Here is a 22,550-nt window from a genome sequence, read left to right on the forward strand (position 1 = left end):
GGCCTCGGACCTCCAGGATCCTCACCCCCCTGCGGTCACCGAGATCTTCTGCAAAGGAAACAAAACACCTTTTCCTGCACCTCCCTAACTTATCATATTTGGGACTTCTGTAATCAAAAGCCTGATCCTAATTATGTTCTTAGCTTATTGACTTGTAATTATATAGATATTCTTCAGCGTTACTCATCACTTTAAAACTCTTCAAGCGCTGCTTTCACGTCCGGTTGCTTGCTCTATTTTCCCTTATCTGATCATCAACTTCCTTTACACGAACTGTCGCTGCTCAACAAGAAAATCATTATAAGCGCCTATTCTACTAAAAGCTCCAAAAGAAAACAACCACTTTAATCAATTAAGTTTAAGCATATAAGAGAAACAACTCCTGTGTGTTAACACTAACTTCATTTTAACCTCACATTTCCTATGTTATAACCTGTTTTTGGTATAGCCTTTTTATTTCATTTTGCTCATTTTAATGTAACAATACCTCCTAATTTTAGTTTATCAGACTTAACCAAAATATATGCTTTCCTTCCTCTTTGGTCCGTCCTTAAGTTCAGTTAAAAGCTAAATGAATTTGAGGCCTTTTGCCTGGAATTAATACTGTCATGTGTGTTTATGGACTCTGTGTCTGTAAGCGCGTGCAATCCTTCAATAACTCATATCATCCTCACAGTAGATTGGCTAATCATAGCGCTAGCCAAAGGCTCGTGACCCTCAAGAGACAAATTGAGCCACAATCCCGGTAGCTCTGCAACCACTTAAGCTAGCACAATAATTTCTTTTGCATATGAAACTGGAGGAGTTGTACTTACATCTTATGCCATCAGCTTGTCCTAGGTCACAGTTTCCTTCCACATATAGCTTTGCAAAAACTGCATAAAAATCACTTGCAGCAACAAAAACATGATATTCCAGAAACACGCTTCGCCGATCCATCAGCTGTTTGTAACACTTCCTACGTCCATCAGCACGAACTATCACATGACCGCATGACCTGCCCGAAACCGGAAGTGACGTCATTTTGCGGAAATGTAGTTTTTTACGATCGGGCCCTTATGAGCTTGTGTTTTACTTGTTATGTGTTTTAAAAAGTTATGTTTGAGTTTATGACTTTCTGTGTCGTTTCTGGGATGCTTAGGACTCATATTGCACTGCTGGAAATAGTTTATTTTGATGCATATGCTGTTATTTTGCAAATTTGCACTATAATATTTATTTTCGTTTTTCCTGCAGTATATAAAAATTGGTGTATTTCAAAAATAAAACTATGAAGACACTCAAAATAAATTTCCTGTGGTGGGAAACTAGTTTGTGTAACTTTTTTGTATTTACAGTTTTGAGGGATAAGCCTCTTAAATTTCTCTAACTAGAAATATATGTTAAAAAAACAAAAACGATTTTCAATTTTTTTGTAGTTTATTGCACTTTTTTGCAATTTATGTAATTACTATGCACCTAATGCAGACATATTATTAAAGTTTGGGCTATAATGGTTGTATTGATGTATAGCAACTTGAAATACTCCCAAAAATGGCTCCACAGCATGTAAAAATATAATATAAGCTCTGGCGAACTTGGTTCTATGGTAGGTCTTAAAGGGTTAAAGGCACAAAATGCAATATGTATAACAATCATTTCTACGTATAAGCTCTCCCGTTTATCCCAAAAATAAATCTATGTAATATCTGTATGTGTAAGCCTACACTGAAAGAAGTGATATTGTCTCCTTTTAAATATAGCATATTATATTTTGGTATATCTTTTCAATTCAAATGAGTAATTCCTGTCTACATATATAATTCGAGTAACTCCAGAATACATTCCCTGCGTTTTAATCCAATTAATTTTAGTTAATTAAATGTAGCTCAAAATGCTTAAGTATGTTTTTCATAGCCTCCTGCTGGGCCATTTTGCGCATGCGTTAGGACAGGCCACCATTTTGCACGCGGACTGAAGAAGCGGACTCTTTGTGTGCTGCAAGCAGGCTCAAGTTAATCGCACAACTTCATATAAAGGTGGTCTAGCTTTGGTAAGTAAACCTTTTACGGTCGTTTTTGTTTTATTTTTTTACCTCAGTCAAAGCATGTTGACTCTTTAAGACGTGTGCACATGGAGAAAGAAGTCTAAGTAGTTGTACACCTCTGAACTTTGTCATGAATTTGACTTAAGCTAGCTATGTGCTCTATTAGCTACTGCTCTATTAAAAGAGTAATTGTATTGATGCGTTAAAATATCATATGTTTTTAGCTTAGTTCTTGTGGCACACTTTGTACTAACAAATTATGGAACGAGGCAATTTCTCTGTAGTTAGCTGTAAAGTTCACTGTACAGTCGCCTGCAGTTTTAAGTTGAGAAATCGTCCCTCCCGCCACAACATTGGCATTAAGGAATAGTCGGGCGGGGGAGGGGGCTTCTGAACGCACCTGCACAGTCAGGGGTGCAGTAGGAAATAAGTAGGATTGGCATTGCACAACGTCTTTTGTGCAGAAAAAAATAATGGTTGTAAACTGTGGAGGAGAATAACTCAGTGGTTGCCAAAAATGTGAGATCAAAAGGCACTGAGAGTGATGTTTGTCAGGACTGAAATTAACTCAGAAAAGAAGTTGCTTCACTTGATAGAGCTGAGTGCAAGACCTGTCAGCGGTCTGGTTTAGCATTTAAAGCCTCGCTACGTGCTTCCAAACCGCTGCATTTAATCTCAGAGAAAACTAACACAGAGAAGTAAAGCAAGTGTGTAAGTTCATCTCTTTATGTTTGCATAGTATTTTCATGTTGAGCTTAACAACCGATGTATGGAGCCACAGCTGGACTGGCTGTCGGAGTTTTGTATTGAGGGGGAAAGGAAGCGATTTGTTTTATACTTCAGCTAGAATGAAAAAAGACACAAAGCTGGAGTTATTCGGTGTCTTCATGCTGAACAGCTAAAACTTCTTCCCTCATTCTCCCCCCTCCCTCTCCTGTTGCTACTTCAATCATGAAACTGATCGATTATCAGCTGATCGGCTTTTCTGTTGCTAGTCTCTCTCATTTGTTAGTCACCCAGTTTGCGCTAGAAAGAGGAAAACGGCAGATAAACAACAGCAGCACGTTTAAGCTTGATAAGCTGTTGCTAGAATTTTTTTAATATTACTTCTAGTATCCGCTTATGTTTTCTGGAGCCACAGCCGTAATAGCTGCTGGTCATGATAGTTTGGATATGTGGTGAGAAGGAAACATGAAGGTGAAACCAGGAGAAGTTTTTACTGAATCATTAGAGCTGAACAGGTAATGAAGAAACAGGTTTACATTTTAGGTCACATGAATGAGTTGAAGGGAAGTTATGAACTGTTTATGAGAGACAAATAACTCCAGGATCCTTTTTTAGGTAGCTGACAGCTGGTAACTGTGCAGGGGCGGATCTAGCAAAGTTTTGCCAGGGGCCAGGTAGGGCATTAACAGGGAAAGGGAGACACAAAGACATAATTTTCTTTCTTATTCTCATTTAAAATGTCTAGCTTTTAATAAATAATTATTCTAAATCTTACTACCAAAGTGGTGATCTGGTTAAATGTATAGAGATCCATTATTGTATGTAGTAAATATTAAGTCTAATATATGCCCTAGTAATAGTAGTACATATAGCACTTTTTCCTTTGGGAAGGTACGCTGTCTGCGCTGTCTGCAACTGTATTGAAGAAAAATGTTGAATCAAATTATTATAGAAAAATAATTGATTTCTGTGCATTAAAGTAGATTACGTCAATTAAGCATTATCAGGCGAAGGGTGCGGGGTGGTTTCCTAATATTTTTGCTGGGAGTTGGCAGTCCTATTAGTTAGTTTAATATTTCTATGTACTGTTTAGAATACCTGAATAAGGAGGATGGTGTAAGTTTTTTAGGTTGATCAGTATTGCTGAAGTATAAAATATTTTGGGTGCAGTGTATTTTTTGCATACAGGTATAACAGAATAGCTTTAATGTTTTGTTTTTAAAACTGAGTATGAACTTATACAAAATGCAGCAAAATATTTATAAAAACAGTTTTATTTATTATAAAATACACTATATCAGATTCATATCGGCATCGGCAGATAATCAAATTTATGATATCGGTATCGGACATAAAAAAGTGGTATCGTGCCATCTGTAGTTTGCACAGAGGCACAAGTAAGATTTGTTTTGTTACAAGGGAGTATCATGAAGTAATGCACTAATGGCTTGGAAACGGTAATTGTTTGTCTTTCTAAAGTTTATTTTTTTTATTTGTCTTCCTTTTCTGGCAGATTTTCTTCCCCTTATGTGTTACTGTTTATTCAAGAAGATGGTGTTATTTTGGTAAGTACATGCAAATTCCTTACATATTTATCACAACAGTATTTGTCACAGTATTGCAGGGACAAGTTTATCTATCTCATCTTAAGGGGTCTTGTGATTATTAATATTGATATTAATTAATATCAATTAATATATATGATTAAATTTCTTTTATCCAGGACAAAAGAAAAAAAAAACTTGCGAAAGTGAAATGAAAAACAAGAATTTAGTTCTTGTGAGTTAAGAGGATGCAGAGCATAGGGTTAGATGGAGGTGGATCATTCACTGTGGTGATCCCTGAAGGAAACAGCCAAGAGAAAAAGGATCAGATTGCAAAAAAAAATGTGGTTTGTTTGCATACATGAGTCTTTACGGTACCCACAGGACTCCTGAAGTATAAGTACTCTGAAGTTTGCAGAGCAATTTCAGAGATGTTTGGGGCTTACATGGCAAGCATGTTTTTAGTTGCACATCTAAATTTTCTCTGCTCTCTGTTGCTGATGGCAGAGTTCTGCCCCGCTGACCTCACAGGTGAGACACTCCCACCAGTGGACAAAGAGCACAGGAAAATGTGTTGCCAACCACCTGAAACAGACAAATATCTGCTTTTTAAAACCCTTTAAACCCGTTAAATGGACTGATGCCATTCATTTCTTCTTTGATTAACAGTAGTAACATCCTTCATGCACTGTATACTAACCCATATGATAATCATGCTTTATGAAGTGATGGCAATTGCATTGTAGCATTTAATGAAGAAATAACAAAATAATCATACCAATGATTAAGCACCAGTCTTCTTTTTTTCTGTGTGTGTGTGTGTGTGTGTGTGTGTGTGTGTGTGTGTGTGTGTGTGTGTGTGTGTGTGATACAGGTAAATGCTGAATTCCAGTGTATTACAACACTTCAACTGGAGATGACCTTCGCGGCACAGTTAGACAGAATTACACCTCAGTTGATGACAGTTTTCCAGAAGAAGGGCGGTGTTTCTGGGCAGAAACTTGCCCACCACTTGCAGATCATGCAAGAGGTAAATCTGAATATTGCAAATTCTATTTGGATTTCTTTTGTCTTAAGTGGCAGGTCACTGGTGAGTCCAATAAGCCGTTTTAGGTGACCAGCCAAGCAATCTAAATTTTGAAATTTCATATATAAATTTTATTTACTATGTTTGAACTGACATATGATAAAATTTACTTATTGCGAATGTCAGACATTGTTCTTTTTTCCAAATTGGTTTAATCAGCAACTCTCTTTAAACAGGCTGAAAGTGATGTTAAAGTGAAAAGGGAAGCAGTTCTCAGGGCACTTTGCCTCTACCTTGGTGAAGAGGACGGAAGCCTTATTCGGGAGTTCTTTGTAAGTCATTTAAGTCATTGTAAGCAAGTCATCTATACACACACTTTTTAGATAGTGTGGAGAAGGGAAATTATTTTACTGCTATTGTTAAATAATTGTCATTATTACGATTGCATTAATAATATAATCTGGAGTTTATATTGCATTCAGGGGTTGAACAGTGTGTGTCTTTCAGAAAGACTAAGTTGCAGGCTGACAGGAAATTGCAGGTTTGCAGAGTGTGCCTTTTGCAGAACTGAAACCGAAAGCAGACGAGACACAGACAGTAGGTGAAGAGGTGACACAAAGAGCATGTGAGGTCAACACATACACACACATTAGTTAGATTTATTTAGAGGAGAGAACGGAAAGTACCAAGCCATGAAAATAGAAGATGATTTTCTAGGTGAAAAGTCATTCTGGTGTTGATCTGATCTATGTATAAAATGTACCGGTGACGCATGAAGGGGCGTCAGTAAACAAACCCTGATGCTATAAAATATCTGTTCATGCTTTGATTAAGTCGAGGACTACTGGCTGTCTGCGTACAGAGTGTCTTCCCACACGTGTGTTCATTAAAATCATTGTTTGACCAAGACCTTCTGGACCATGGGTGGTGTGTACTCTCCTTCCTCAATTTTGAACCTTAACATTTGGGGGCTTCGTCCGGTGGTTGAGGAGGGAGAATTGGAGGTTTAGATGGAGAAATTTGGTGGTCTCTGAGGTGGTCTGACGGGCAGACATGAATTCCAGTGGTCGAAGTGAGTGGGCATAAGCCGGCTTATCCAAAAGGTAAGGCACTACCTGTTGAATTATTTCCAAAGTGTGCCAAATTGGACATGATAAGATTTAAGTCTACTCACTGAAGTTACTGGTGGATGTCTGTTTTGATTTTGATGAAAAATCTCATGAGTTGAAGCAGTTAGAGTTCTGCTAAGAAGAAAGAAGAAATGAAAGCAGTAAAGTCTGCTAAAGCAGTTAGAGTCTGCCAGGAAAAGTTTAAATACTGGGTTGAAGTCCCAAAGAAATTGAGTTAGAGTCTCAAGTAATTAAATACTGGGTTGAAGTCCCAAAGAAATTGAGTTAGAGTCTCAAGTAGTTTGGTAGGGTATTTGGTCATTTTGTGGGTTAAAGTCCCGGTTGGTCATTAGGTCAGACCTTTGTTGGTCAATTTGTGGGTTAGAGTCCCCATTGTCCATCAGGGTCGATCTGCCTCAGTTATACACTTGTTTTGGGTGTTGATTGTTGTTTCAAAGTATTATAAATTATTCTAGAACGGCAGTTCGAGTCTGCTAGGAAGCGCAGAGCCCGGAGGTTATGCTCCCTCCTTGTCGTGGACGCGCGACATTGACCTGTCGGCGAACAGGGTTAGTTCAGTTTGGCTTAACTGTGGGGTACAGGGCATCCTGGAATGAAGCTAGGAGTTAGAGTCTCCTTACCGTTTGGAACGGTACCTGCGCTTTTTTGGTCAGAAGAAGTTGGACTTCGGGCGTGTAACTTTAACTTAACACTTCAGGGTAAGCCTTGGCTGGGAAACGCCAAAAAATAGAGCTTCAGGCAAAGTTTGGGTTGGTTGACGCTTTTAAATTGAGTTAGGGATTTTAGAGATGAGGCCAGAAACAAGTAAAGTCTTGATACTGGTTAATTGGTCGCAAAAAACTCAGGGAGTTTATCCGCTGGGCGGTTATTTTAAATTTGTCGAAATTGGGTAGGCGCTAAAGCTGACAGATCTGACAGTGGTTGTAAATATAAGACGTCGTTGTAATATAAAATAAGAGATCTCTGTGTGAAAGGAGTCTGAGGCAATGCTGGAGCTATTTTTAAGACTGTGTGTGTGTGAGTGAAAATGCAAATGAGTAAGCAGTGAACTGTTTAAGCCACAGTTGGTTTCACAAATACTGCTGCAAACATTGTTGAGTGTGTTTCAAATGCCATTTATGTTTATTAGAGGACTATAAATAAAGTTTTGAGTTGCCGTAGTGGATGTATAGTAATTGACTGAAGTTGGATGTAGATATATAAATATATTGAGTGCACTGTGTATACTTAAGATTAACATATTACTTTCAGTAGTAACTTCTCTCCAGCAATAGTTGCTGGTGTGTTTTATTTTTTCAATTTCTTGTGTGAATGCGGTGACTAGAAGGTTTTGAATGATGAATAAAGGTGTGAGAGGTATTTCTTTGGTGATGTAAAGTAGGATGTTTTAAAGTTTGAAAGTGTTTTTAATTTAAGAGATGCATGAGTGATGTTATAAGAGTTTAGTTTATTTAAAAGGTGTGTGTGAGAGGATTATGAAATCATTGTGTGAATGATGCTACATTTTAGATCAAAAGTTAGTAGAATTACAGAGGGTTTGTAGATTGTAAATACAAAATAAGTTTGATTAGCCTGGAGAAACAGCAAAGCAGCTGCGTGCTGTGTGTGTGTAACAGGAAATGGTGTGGGTGACAGGAAGTTTGCATGCCCATATAAGGTGACGAGTGAGCACCCAGAGAGAGAAACAGATGAGTTAAACTCTAGGCAGATAAAGCGAATGGAGGTTTTGAGAAAAGAAATGAAAAGGATATTAATTGTATGTTTTAGTGTGTTAACACAGATTACAGATAAATAAAGGTGGACTTCTCTCAACCTGGAATTTTGAGTACGGCGCCAAAACCACTAGAGTAGCATAATTGGGAGAAAACAGGCCAGATTTTGGCTTAAAATTTTACAGCTTGACCCCGCACTTGTCCCCATCCTGAGAAGAAGCTCAAAGGACAGTTAATCTCCTGATGAAGACCGACAGAACATCGTGGACTTGAGAAGAATTAATAGCAGGCAAAAGACAGTGCAACGGAAACCACACTGACGACACCAGCAGCAGCATGTAAGGAACCACGAGGTGGAAACATGTACTGTAAATTACAGGCTGGGCAGTTGAACAGTGGGATAATGAACGGTGGTAAAGCACTGGACATTGATTGTCAGATTTGCCATGCTTGGAGTAATCTTGAAAGAGATGACTGAGAGCATCAACAGAAAAGAAGAAACCACGTGATGAACCATGCACGGTGGACAGCAGGCTGGTAAGAACAGTGTGACATGACTGTTTAAAGGTTGTGAATGTGGTATTTTGCCAGGCTGGGACTTGATCCAAAAGGAAAATACTGAAGAGAAACAGAGAAGAAACAGACTGTGTTTGCTGGAATTCAAGACAACGAAAGGACACTGAGAGAAGAGGACAGTGACCGGTGAGAGGTGAAGCCGGACGAGTTCGACTGTGAGAATAGAGGGTGTAATTGGACTGAAAGTGAAGCTTGAACTCATGATGGTTTAGAGATGTCCACCGTCACAAACAAAGAGGTAAACAAGAATAGAAAACACACATAGACAAAGTGTTACATGTGAAATTATTTCTGGAAAGAATCAGAAGTGAGATAGTTTTGAATTAAGAAATCAGGGAAAAGATGCATGAATTAAACCTGACTATAACATATAGAGGCAATGAAGAAAGCAGCTTACACTCACTGAACATTAACAAAATACATAGGAAAAGCAATGAAGACCTGCTTACACGTATATACATGACATAAGTTGGGATTTCTGACCAGAGAAAGGGAAACGGGTAGTTTAAGTACATATGATAATAATGAAAATGTCTCAGTTGTGTTTCTATAGGGGCGAAACAGATCTGGATCAATTTTCCACGTGCAGCGGTCGGAAGAGACCTGTAGGTTAACTTGACTGGACATGCCAAGGCAAGTTTCTGGTTGAATTGTTTACAGCGCCATGTCTCCATAAACCTGACAAGTGGGCCCTAGCTTCTGGCTGAGGAGCAGGAATAAGGTGGGAACTTAAAATTTGGGTTAGCAAATTTGGGAAAGAAACTGACGGCTTAAGTGGAGAATTGTGCAGGAGTCTGACACACTGCAAAAGCAACATATGCAAATTCACATACACAAGCAGAAAATGCATTAACCTTATGAAGACAAGACAAGCTCATCGAGATTAATGCATAGATACAGATTAAACTTGGCTAAGAACACAAACATATGCAATGAAGAACAGCTTGCTATTTTGTATGAATGATACAATGGTGTGAATGTTTAATAAAATACATTTGAGTTTGTAATTGAGGAGTAGAAGAAGCCATATGACAAAGGGAGTTATGTAAACAAAAAGTGATTAAAGTAGTTTTAAAAGAGTGACTTAGGAGTGCTCTCGTACTGAGTGATCAAGTAGTGATCACTGTAGAAAGAAATAAAATGATTTAATAAGGTGATAATGTTTAAACATATGTTTCTATTGTTATGGAAGTATGTTACAGAGCATAAGGGGGTGATTTTTGTGTGCAAATTGTGTGGTTTTAATGAGACTTTCGGTGTATTGAGGAGGTGAAATTATGTGGTGGCAAGACTTGTGTGTTTAAGGTTGTTGTGGTGATGGGTTGATTCTGTCAGTTAGGTTGTTGTTGTTATTTTTGTTTTTAATAGAGGGAGTTTTAGGAAACATGGACATGTCTGGGAGGGGCCCATTATTTTGTAACAGTACACTTAAAGAAAACCTGTCAGGTGATTTTGTTTTGTTTTTATGAGCTAACAATCAGCTCTATTTTTCATTTCTGTTTTAAGCAGGCCTGCAACAGTGAATAACGGCGCTGAAAATATAAGGGGGTTTTCCAGATTTCAATTGGCTGAGGAGAGCTACCTGTGGGGACTATTCAGGTCGTAAGTCCCTGTAAAAAGGATTTTATGCGAGTCGATCCAGTCCAAAAGCATAAAGAAATATTTTCCTATGGAAAATAAAAAATGACTGAGCTCATTTTGCTGAGGGTGGAGTATCTGATCGTGTGGGAAGCTCCACTATCAGCAAATACATGGTGTGACTGCATGTGAGTGAATGTGTGACTGAATGTGAGTGAGGATGAATACATGTGGACAAACAATTTGTTTTTACCAGAGAAAATTTCTGTTTTGTTTTGTTGACTGGGGTTAGATTATGGGATTATAGTATATTGTTGGGAGAATGCCAAATGCTAAAGGGGAAATATTTTTTGATGTAACTCAGTTACCATTAATTGTAGAAACACATGACTGATAACTGTTCTGTTTTAAGTTTATTTTATGACATACATTGGAACATGAGTGGGGAAAACTGAGCATTTTTAGTTTTGGATAGTATTTTGACACATTTCATGTGTCAAAATAAAGGGGGTTTAGGGTGTAATAATTTAATTGTTTAATAATTTAGGATCATTTTAGGACCTTTTGGGTTGTTGATCATTTGGATATGGTAAAACTGAAACTGTTATTTTTAAGTTAAGGTTAAAGGATTAAAAGTGAACTTGTCACGGTTTGCAGGCAAGCCGTGTGGAGTTGTAGAAAAGGACCCAAAAGGCGGCAGCTCTGGTGCAGGTGAATATTTATTTACAACGGTGGGCACAAAACAGCACTGGTGGAAAAACAAGAAACCGGAAACCTAAACTGGGTAAGCTAATAACACAAACCAGAAACGAGGATGCAGGGAGGTCCGGGGAAATACACAAGAGACGCAGGGAGACCGAGGGGAAACAACACAGACGAACCAGTAACTACCATAACAGAAGACATAACTTAAATACACCCAGAGAACACAGGGAGATTACACACAGGTGGAGAACACAGGTGACACTGATAAACATAACGAGACAGGGCAGGAGTGAACACAACATTACGCATACTGACGAGAGACTGTCAAAGTAAAACAGGAAGTACACAGAGGTTCAGACAGGAGGAGAGAAAGCACGGGGAGAACACAGACATAACAGGCTGGGGGAAACATGGAATAAACACAAAGAGAGACGAGAGCTCATAAATAGACAGAGGGGCACAAGGGGGTAAGAGTCACAAAGGGAAAAAACACTTAGGGAACACCACAACAGGACACCTCAGAAAACCTGGCCTAAATAAGGAGCGAAAATACAAGGAACCAACATGGCCCAGGACCATGACAGAACTGAATCCTGTTTAGAAGATACAATGCCGGTTTTTCAAAGCTGTGAATAATTCTTAGAGGGAAAATTAGTGAGGGTTGAAGGGGTAGAACAGCTTTGATTTCTTTTTGATTTCTAGAAGTAGTGGTTATAATGTAGGCTTACACATACAGATATTACATAGGAGGTATTTTTAGGATAAAGGGGGAGCTTATACGGAGAAATGATTTTTATACATATTGCATTTTGTGCTTTTAAAGGAGTTGTGGCTCAAATTTGTCTCTGGAGGGTCACGAGCCTTTGGCTAGCGCTATGATTAGCCAATCTACTGTGAGGATAATATGAGTTCATGAAGGATTGCACACGCTTACAGACACAGAGTTAAGAAACACACATGACAGTATTGATTCCAGGCAAAAGGCCTTAAATTCATTTAGCTTTTAACTGAACTTAAAGAAGGACCAAAGAGGAAGGAAAGCATATATTTTGGTTAAGTCTGATAAACTAGAATTAGGAGGTATTGTTACATTAAAAGGAGCAAAATGAAATAAAAAGGCTATACCAAAACGGGTTATAACATAGGAAATGTGAGGTTAAAATGAAGTTAACACATAGGAGTTGTTTTTAGGCAGCATTTAGATATGATGAAATTTATGCAGGAGTAATTGCTTATATGATTAAACTTAATTGATTAAAGTGGTTGTTTTCTTTTGGATGTTTTAGAGTAGAGGAAGTTGCAGCAGCGACAATTTGTACACAGGATGTTGATGATCACATAAGGGAAAAATAGAGTGAGCAACCGGACGTGAAAGCAGGGCTTAAAGAATTTTAAAGTGATGAGTAACGTTGAAGAATATATATAAATATAAGTCAATAAGTTAAGAAGATAATTAGGATCAGGCTTTTGATTAAAGAGTCCCAGATAGGATAAGTTAGGGAGGTGCAGGAAAAGGTGTTTTGTTTCTTTTGCAGAAGATCGATCTCGGCGACCACAGGAGGGGCGAGGATCCTGGAGATCTCGAGGTCCGAGACCACCAGAGAGGGTCTGAGTGAGGACACAATGTATTGTGACCTCTGGTGTTCCAGAGGTCAAGAGAGGGAGTGTGGAGAAGGGAAATTATTTTACTGCTATTGTTAAATAATTGTCATTATTACGATTGCATTAATAATATAATCTGGAGTTTATATAGCATTCAGGGGTTGAACAGTGTGTGTCTTTCAGAAAGACTAAGTTGCAGGCTGACAGGAAATTGCAGGTTTGCAGAGTGTGCCTTTTGCAGAACTGAAACCGAAAGCAGACGAGACACAGACAGTAGGTGAAGAGGTGACACAAAGAGCATGTGAGGTCAACACATACACACACATTAGTTAGATTTATTTAGAGGAGAGAACGGAAAGTACCAAGCCATGAAAATAGAAGATGATTTTCTAGGTGAAAAGTCATTCTGGTGTTGATCTGATCTATGTATAAAATGTATCTGTGACGCATGAAGGGGCGTCAGTAAACAAACCCTGATGCTATAAAATATCTGTTCATGCTTTGATTAAGTCGAGGACTACTGGCTGTCTGCGTACAGAGTGTCTTCCCACACGTGTGTTCATTAAAATCATTGTTTGACCAAGACCTTCTGGACCATGGGTGGTGTGTACTCTCCTTCCTCAATTTTGAACCTTAACAATAGATATCTGTGTGTGTGTGTATTACACACACACACACACACACACACACACAAACGACTAGATTGGAATTTAATTGTAGAGTTAATTGTTTTTTCTTTTACCTTTTTATTAAATGTTTAGGACATTGAAGGAGATGATATCCAGAGAGACCTGAAGAAGCACACCATGGGCATTTATGTCATCAACAGGGAGGATGGACAAAATGGACATTATGATGACATTGGAATATTTGTTGAAGGGGAGATAGTCATGGACAACATTGGATCTCTGGCCCAAGCTTGTGCATTGATGCTTGGAGTAATCTATGCACTAAACCTAGCCTTCCCCAAGGAATTGAAGGACTATTATGAATTCATTTAGAAAGTGTTGATGGGATTCGATGGTGAAAAGCTCTCCCCCAAAGTCTTTGGGCTGAAGAACAAAATTGCTACTGGATAGGAAGATTTCTAAAATAACACATCAAGAGAATGCTGTTATGTAAATTACCAATGACTGGTGCGCTTGTGAATAGGAGTGAAACTCTTGTACAACCATCATTTGTTCTGTGTTATGTTTCGATTGAACATTTTAACTTTCAATAATGAATGTTTCACGTGTGGTACATTTGAGTAGCTTGAAGAGCAACTTTGTAATTATTCAGTTATAGCTGCTGCCCTGCGTATAATCAGTGTTAACTCAACCGGATAAAAAAAACAAAAAAAAAAACATTCATGATTACCACACTGCAGCACACTGGTAACACTTTAAAGACTATTAATTGTTTTGAAGCGAGTATGTTAGGTCAGAAAATATGTAAAACATTCAGAATCTTCAAGGAAGGACTAGAATGGAAAGACAGTGGTCAATAAGCAGTAAGGAAAACACAAGTTTAATTTTAAGTCTAATTACCTTATTAAAATGCAATTTCTAAATATGGATCGCAGAACAGCAAGTCTGAAACTGGTTAGTTTGGCTGCGCTTTGGCTACCGGCTGGGCAGCTGACCGTATAAACATAGCCCCAGAGTAAACAGTTGAGGTGAGTGACGATGAATTGTCCATATGACTCACCACAGCCGGCTGTTGAGATGTCTGTGGATTTAGCTGCGGTGAGGAACGCTGGCGGCGCGAACGTCGTTTCCGTGTCGGCGTCGGGGCCGGCGTCTCAGGCAGTGAATCCACCAGCTGTCCGAGCTGGTGGGCAGCCTGAGGAGGAGAGTGGAGGTGGAGGGTGGAAAGTAGGAAGTCCAGGACCACCGCATTAAGGGAGTCCACCAGCCAGGGGAATTTAAAAAACATCTCCTGCAGCCGCCTCTCCACGGCGTGACGCGAACCTTCCGCAGGCTTCTCCCACCATAAGTCACACATGCGGTACACTTTGTCCATAATTTCCCTCCTGAGCCTCTCCTCGGAGACCGCTGGGTCCATAAGTGGCGGGATCATTCTGTCACGGTCTGGCTGGCAGACCGTGGGGATGTGGGGAAGGAGGACCCATGCGCGGAGCTCAAAGTTCAAGCAGTGCGTTTATTTACAGAGGGTGATATCAAACAACAATAAATCCCCGTGTCTTTCCCCAGACTCCCGTGTCATGTCCTCCAAGTGCTCTCTGCTCCCGTGTCTGCACTCCCGGTGCTCGCTGCTCCTTAAGCCTTCCACGCTCCTCCTGCGGGAAACAATAGCGGCAGTAGTCAGGACACTGAACAATGGCAGGCATACACTACACGACCAAAACCTAAACTGGGTAACTAACGTGGAGTCCCAAGCAATGATCCCGCGTCGGTGGGAGCTCCAAGACTCTCCTAAGTAGCTCCCCCGACGAGCCCTGATCAGCGGCAGGTGTGTGGCTTCGGGTGTGGCCAGTCCTTCCGCAGGGCCACACCCCTCAGGCCTGCAGGTGGCTGAGCTCCATCCTCCAAGTATCCCCGCAGACATAAACACACACACTCACATCTACAATCATGGAGGAGAGCAGCAGCAATACCAAAATAGATATAATAATAATAATAATAATAATAATAATATAATACATAACTGCTCAGGGATCCTGGGTTGCCCAGTCCCAGGACCCTGACACTGGTACATTTAACACGACCTTAGTTGGACTTACTAATAATATTTGACTAAGACGTATCCACAACAGTTAAGTTAAAGTAGCTTAAAAATATATGTTGGTTTTACTCGCTTAAATTAAATTCAGTGTACTTAAAAAATATTTCTGGATTCAAACAAATTTATTTCGTGCAACCACTTATCATAAAAAAATTGAGTAAAGTGAACAAAACATTTTTTTCAGTGTACATTATAACCACTACTTCTAGACATCAAAAAGAAATCAAACCTTTTCTACTCCTTCAACCCTCACTAATTTTCCCCCAAAGCATATCTTTTTGTCAACATGTCCCACAATTTCCCTCTAAGATTTGTACACAGCTTTAAGACACTGGCATTGTATCTACTAAACAGGATTCAGTTCACTTTAATCCTTTAACCTTAACATAAAAATAACAGTTTCAGTTTTACCATATCCAAATGATCAAAAAACCCAAATGTCCTAATATGATCCTAAATTATTAAACAATTAAATTAATAAACCCTAAACCCCCCTTTATTTTGACACATGAAATGTGTCAAAATACTATACAAAACTAAAAATGCTCAGTTTCCCCACTCATGATCCAATCTATGTCTTAAAACACAACAATTATCAGTCATGTGTTTCTTCAATTAATGGTAACATGAGTTATATCAAAAAATGTTTCCCCTTTAGCATTTGGCATTCTCCCAACAATATACTATAATACCATAATCTAACCCCACTCAATAAAACAGAAATTTTCTCTGGTAATAAGCAAATTGTTTGTCCACATTTATTCATTCACACCTTCATCCAGTCACACATTCACTCACATGCAGTCACACCATATTTTTTGCTAATAATGGAGACCCCCGCGCAAGTGATCAGATTCTCCACCCTCAGCAAAATGAGCTCATTCATTTTTTCTATTTTCCATAGGAAAATATTTCTTTATGCTTTTGAACTGGATGGACTCGCTACAATCCTTTTTCAGACAGGGACTTACGACCTCATCAGGTCCCCACAGGTAGCTTTCTCCTCAGCCAGTTGTAATCTGGAAAGCCCACCTTATATTTGCTCTTCCCGAGAATTTGTCAGCGCTGTTATTCACTGTTGCAGGCCTGCTTAGAACAAAAATGAGGAAAAAATAGAGCTGATTATTAGCTCATGAAAACACAAAACAAAATCACCTGACAGGTTTTCTCTAAGTGCACTGTTACAAAAATAATGGGCCCCCTCTTAGACATGTCCATGTTTCCTAAAACTCCCTCTATTAAAAACAAAAAACAAAAACAATCCCAACCTAACTAACAGAATCAACCCATCACCACAACAACCTAAAAAACCTTAAACACACAAAAGTTTTGCCACCACATAATTTCACCTCCTCAATACACCGAAAGTCTTGTTAACGCCACACAATTTGCACACAACAATCACCCCCTTTATGCACTTTAACATGCTTACATTCAACATAAAACATAACCCCCTTACGACAACATATAAGCACTAAACTATAAATTTCCTACCCAAATCTGCACTCCTCTTCTCTGGCATGCTTCCTCTTCTGAAAACCTCAGTCACACACACACAGGAAGCTCCTTCGTCACCACTCACTTCAGCTAATTTGCATACTGAGTCATCTCTCAATTCAATTCAATTCAATTCAATTTTATTTATATAGCGCCAAATCACAACAAAAGTCGCCTCAAGGCGCTTCATAGATACAGAGAAAAACCCAACAATCATATGACCCCCTATGAGCAAGCACTTTGGCGACAGTGGGAAGGAAAAACTCCCTTTTAACAGGAAGAAACCTCCGGCAGAACCAGGCTCAGGGAGGGGCGGCCATCTGCTGCGACCGGTTGGGGTGAGAGAAGGAAGACAGGATAAAGACATGCTGTGGAAGAGAGACAGAGGTTAATAACAGATATGATTCAATGCAGAGAGGTCTATTAATACATAGTGAGTGAGAAAGGTGACTGGAAAGGAAAAACTCAATGCATCATGGGAATCCCCCGGCAGCCTACATCTATTGCAGCATAACAAAGGGAGGATTCAGGGTCACCTGGTCCAGCCCTAACTATATGCTTTAGAAAAAAGGAAAGTTTTAAGCCTAATCTTAAAAGTAGAGATAGTGTCTGTCTCCCGAATCCAAACTGGAAGCTGGTTCCACAGAAGAGGGGCCTGAAAACTGAAGGCTCTGCCTCCCATTCTACTTTTAAATACTCTAGGAACAACAAGTAGGCCTGCAGAGCGAGAGCGGAGCGCTCTAATAGGGTGATATGGTACTACAAGGTCATTAAGATAAGATGGGGCCTGATTATTTAAGACCTTGTATGTGAGGAGCAGGATTTTGAATTCAATTCTGGATTTAACAGGAAGCCAATGAAGGGAAGCCAAAACAGGAGAAATATGCTCTCTCTTTCTAGTCCCTGTCAGGACTCTTGCTGCAGCATTTTGGATTAGCTGAAGGCTTTTCAGGGAGTTTTTAGGACATCCTGATAATTACAGTCGTCCAGCCTGGAAGAAATAAATGCATGAACTAGTTTTTCAGCATCACTCTGAGACAGGATATTTCTAACTTTAGAGATGTTGCACAAATGGAAGAAAGCAGTCTTTCTGCTAACCCAAATTCTGATTTCCCACCTTAAATAACAGCATTCCTTATCCTCAGCCACAAGTTAGGGCTCCACTTGTCAGGTTTATGGAGACATGGCGCTGTGAACAATTCAACTAGAAACTTGCCTTGGCATGTCCAGTCAAGTTAACCTACAGGTTTCTTCCGACCGCTGCATGTGGAGAATTGATCCAGGTCTGTTTCGCCCCTAAAGAAACACAACTGAGACATTTTCATTATTATCATGAGTACTTAAACTACCCGTTTCCCTCTCTCTGGTCAGAAAGACCAGCTTATGTTATGTGTATAAGTGTAAGCAGGTCTTCATTGCTTTTCCTATGTATGTTAATGTTCAGTGAGTGTAAGCTGCTTTCTTCATTGCCTCTGTATGTTATAGTCAGGTTTAATTCATGCATCTTTTCACTGATTTCTTAATTCAAAACTATCTCACTTATTCTTTCCAGAAATAATTTCACATGTAACACTTTGTGTATGTGTGTTTTCTATTCATTGATGTAATTGTCATTTATTTTCTCTCTTTATTTTACCTCCTTTTAGTTTTCTGGTGGACATCTCTAAACACCATCATGAGTTCAGGCTTCAATTTCAGTCCAATTATACCCTGTATTCTTGCAGTCGAACTCGTCCGGCTTCACCTCGCACTGGTCCCTGTCCTCTTCTCTCAGTGTCCTTTTGTTGTCTTGAATTCTCCAGCAAACACAGTCTGTTTCTTCTCTGTTTCTCTTCAATATTTTCCTTTTGGATTAAGTCCCAGCCTGGCAAAATATCACATTCAGTGCCTTTAGACAGTCATGTCTCTGTTCTTACCAGCCTGCAGTTCACCGTCCATGTTTCATCACGTGGTTTCTTCTTTTCTGTTGATGCTTTCAGTCGTCTCTTTCAAGATTACTTCAAGCATGGCAAATCTGACAATCAGTGTCCAGTGCTTTCCACAGCTCATTATCCCACTGTTCAACTGCCCAGCCTGTAATTTACAGTACATGTTTCCACCTCGTGGTTCTTTACATGCTGCTGCTGATGTCACCAGTCGACAGTGTCAAAGGTTCAGTAGCACTGACTTTTGCCTGCTATTAATTCTTCTCAAATCCACGATGTTCTGTTGGTCTTCATCAGGAGATTAACTGTCCTTTGAGCTTCTTCTCAGGATGGTGACAAGTGCGAGGTCAAGCTATAAGCCAAAATCTGGCCTGTTTTCTCCCCATTATGCTACTCTACTGGTTTTGGCGCCGTACTCAAAATTCCAGGTTGAGAGAAGTCCACCTTTATTCATTTGTAACCTGTATTGACACACTAAAGCATACGATTAATATCCTTTTCATTTATTTTCTTAAAACCTCCATTCGCTTTATCTGCCTAGAGTTTAACCCGTCTGGGTGCTCACTCGTCACAGTCTCTCCTTCTATGGGCATGCAACCTTCCTGTCACCCACACCATTTCCTGTTACACACACACAGCACTCAGAGCAATATTTTCGGTTCCTCTTTCCTATTTTACAACCTAATCAAACTGTTTAGTTTTACTAAGTTTTGATCTAAAAACAATGCACCCTTTTTTCACGCACACACACTTTTAAATATACTAAATTCTTTGCATTTGTCAGCATTCACATCACAGTCTTCCGCGTGCTCGGCCGAGCTCTTTCAAACTTCAGGAATCGTCTCACACACACCGCCTTTTCCTCTCACACTTCCTTTTGCACTCACTCTACTATCAACTTTCATAGTAGTATTATTATTTATTATTCGGTACACATCGCACCCAATCCCTAAAAGCCTACTACTCACAGCATTCACACTTAAACTGTGACAGTAGTTGAGGAATATACTCACAACACGCTTTCCTAAGAACATTTTAGACATGCCTTTCATAATCAGAAAGAGCAAGTCAAAAACAAACAAACAAAAATTGAAACCTCCATTACTTCTCACCGCACACACAAGAAATTGAAAAAATAAACACACCAGCAACTATTGCTGGAGAGAAGCTACTACTGAGAGTAATATGTTAATCTTAAATATATACAGTGCACTCACTATATTTATATATCTACATTCAAACTCAGTCAATTACTATACATCCACTACGGCAACTCAAAACTTTATTTATAGTCCTCTAATAAACATAAATGGCATCTTAAACACACTCAACAATGTTTGCAGCAGTATTTGTAAAACCAACTGTGGCTTAAACAGTTCACTGCTTACTCATTTGCATTTTCACACTCACACACACCGTCTAAAAATAGCTCCAGCATTGCCTCAGACTCCTTTCACACAGAGATCTCTTATTTTATATTACAAAGACGTCTTATATTTACAACCACTGTCAGATCTGTCAGCTTTAGCGCCTAACCAATTTCAACAAATTTAAGTTAACTGTCATGGTCCTGGGTCGGTGACCCAGCGCTTTTAGTTTGTTATCATTTTCTAGATGATGATTGTTTAAGTTCTGTGTTATTTTCGATCTGCCTCTGAGTCTGCGTCTGTATCTGTCTGTCTATGGTATCTCCCCATCTGTTTGTGAATCTGTCTGTTTAGTTCAATGTCTTGTCTGGTTCCATGTGTCTGAGTTTCCCGGGTTTTTTTTTTTTTGTTTTTTTGTTTTTTTGCCTGTCCCGTTTGGCTCTTTTGCCATCAGAATTGTTGTCTAAAGGCAAAGAAAGATGCCCAACGGATTTACTTTACCAAACTGACCATCCCAGCCTTGCCGTAATGGTCCATTTGATTCACCTTTTATTGTTTATTTTATTTTCACTTACTGAATACGGGACAGACTTGACTGGGGGAAAGAAGGGGAGAAAGAAAGAGGGAAAGAGAAACAGCTGAGAAGAGGGACGGGGGAGAAGGGCAAAAGACAAAAACCAACAGAACGGGCAGAGAAAAAAAATGCATATATCAATCACTTGGATCACCTGCTGAGAAAGAAAAAAGAAAGCAAGCAGAAGAGAACAAGAGTAATAGAATAAACAACATCACAATGATATATGGGAATATGACAGTAAATACTAAATGTTAAACATTATTGTGCAGCACATAAGATCAACAGAACACAGTGTGCTTTGAGGTAGGAGCCAAAAAGGGTGTAGTTTGTGGGTGTGATCACCTGTGTGTACACCTGTGAGCATGGACGCGCTTGTTTTTAAAAGGTTCCTTCATGTAATGATCTGATAGAGAGTGTGGGGGGGCCACAGCCCCGTCCTCCAGGGCGTGAAGCAGGTGTGGAGGAGATCAAAACTCCAGACATCCAGAGGCCCCCAGAACACAAGAGACCAAGGAAGACCAACAGAGGGGCAGCCGCGCCACTGTCCCAGAAAGAGCTGAGGAGAGTCCCAGATGAGGGCTCACTCAGCAGCCGCGGAGCAGAAGCCAGGGGGAGTTGCAGTGACGCGCCCGTGAGCTCCGCCGGCAGCCAGCTGCGCCTGAGTGACCGAGCCCCAGGCCGAGAGGCCGGGGGCACCCCACCTCCGAAGTGGCCCGAGCGAGCCCCAGGCTCCAGGCCCCGATAAGCGGCCGCCAAGGAGTGAGCTGGTGTGTACCTGGACGCCCATCCCCGGACACAAAGAACCACCAACGCACCGATGTCTGAGGGGGTCCGCCACTGGCAGGGGAAGTGGTGGTAGGGGGAGATAGGCCTCCAAACCTTGGAGGGCCTGAGATGTCCCCAGAGAGGTGGCGCCTGACACCCAACCTGACATAGACACAGACATACAGGCACACACAGATACAAACATCCATTCCCACCCTCATGCTCTCATATGCACTTACTCCACACTCAACCAACGTGGAGACAGACATAAAGAGACGCTGTACACACGATCACACTCCCCAAGCGTACTCTACAAACCGGGTCTGGGTGCCCCCGCCCCTGGAGGGGGGAACTGCACCCAGACCCAGGTGGTGTTTCCCTTTTCCCTGCGGTGGGGGGAGGCAGACCGCCCCGACTCCGCAGCAGCAGGAAGGCTCCACACTCCAGACCGCAGTCGGACGGCCAACTCCTCCTCCTAGTCCTAGCCCCCCTGCTCCAGCAGGTCGCAGAGAACGGGGGTGAGAGAAGACTCCAAACCTCCCTCCACCCGCTCATTGTAATGTTGATGCATGTGTGTTCTAAGGTGCATTTAAAACCCAGGAGGGCTTGGAGCTACCTGCCAGAGAGCAGCAGGTAAGCGCATGGTCCCTCCTGCTAGCCCTCAATGTCTACGTGTATTTAAAATTGAGAGGTGGGCAACGATGCCAGGGGTGAGGTGTACACCCTGATGGTACTTTGGACTCCGTGTATCGTGCCCACCCCCAAGATCCTATATGTATGTGTAATGAGAGTAATGTGAATGTCTAAGTTGTGGGATAAAATTGAGGCAGAGGCAGCCAGAAGGGGACAGAGGGGGGGGGGGGGGGGTAGCCTCCTCTGCACCCTGGTGACATACCCCTACTCCAAGGCCCTGCATGTGTGGGTGGTTGTGGTGGAGCGGGAAGAGGGAGGCAGCTGGAGATGGGGAGGGAAGGAAGGGAGGGGCAAGTGACCCCTCCCTGGGGCCAGCTCCCCCGCTGACCCCAGTAGGCACCCCCATACTCCGCGACCCGCCAGGGAAAGGGGG

At 40.7% G+C, this 22,550-nt stretch overlaps 1 protein-coding gene and 1 long non-coding RNA gene across 2 annotated transcripts; one reads left to right on the forward strand and one right to left on the reverse strand.

Moving 5' to 3' along the window:
* The first annotated feature begins 1,966 nt into the window (after positions 1 to 1,966).
* LOC113021799 (uncharacterized) lies at positions 1,967 to 13,845 on the forward strand. The gene is made up of 5 exons (XM_080305715.1): positions 1,967 to 2,032; positions 4,266 to 4,317; positions 5,171 to 5,326; positions 5,560 to 5,655; positions 13,388 to 13,845. Exons 3-5 carry the CDS (start codon positions 5,213 to 5,215, stop codon positions 13,625 to 13,627), a joined length of 450 nt encoding a protein of 149 aa, XP_080161841.1. The 5' UTR covers positions 1,967 to 2,032; positions 4,266 to 4,317; positions 5,171 to 5,212; the 3' UTR covers positions 13,628 to 13,845.
* On the reverse strand, positions 13,388 to 19,327 carry LOC145430512 (uncharacterized). The gene is made up of 2 exons (XR_013911092.1): positions 14,995 to 19,327; positions 13,388 to 14,907 (listed from the first exon to the last, which is right to left on the reverse strand). It is a non-coding gene; the product is annotated as an uncharacterized LOC145430512 (long non-coding RNA).
* Positions 19,328 to 22,550: the final 3,223 nt, after the last annotated feature.

The sequence above is a fragment of the Astatotilapia calliptera genome, chromosome 8, assembly GCF_964374335.1.
Source record: "Astatotilapia calliptera chromosome 8, fAstCal68.1, whole genome shotgun sequence".
In the NCBI taxonomy this organism is placed as follows: Eukaryota; Metazoa; Chordata; class Actinopteri; order Cichliformes; family Cichlidae; genus Astatotilapia; species Astatotilapia calliptera.

Bases quoted from the DNA above. Each gene is read 5' to 3' on its own strand.
- LOC113021799 (XM_080305715.1), top strand. From the start codon at position 5,213: ATGACCTTCGCGGCACAGTTAGACAGAATTACACCTCAGTTGATGACA. The intron at 5,327-5,559 runs GTAAATCTGAAT...CTCTTTAAACAG, and splicing joins ACTTGCAGATCATGCAAGAG to GCTGAAAGTGATGTTAAAGT. The intron at 5,656-13,387 runs GTAAGTCATTTA...TTAAATGTTTAG, and splicing joins GCCTTATTCGGGAGTTCTTT to GACATTGAAGGAGATGATAT.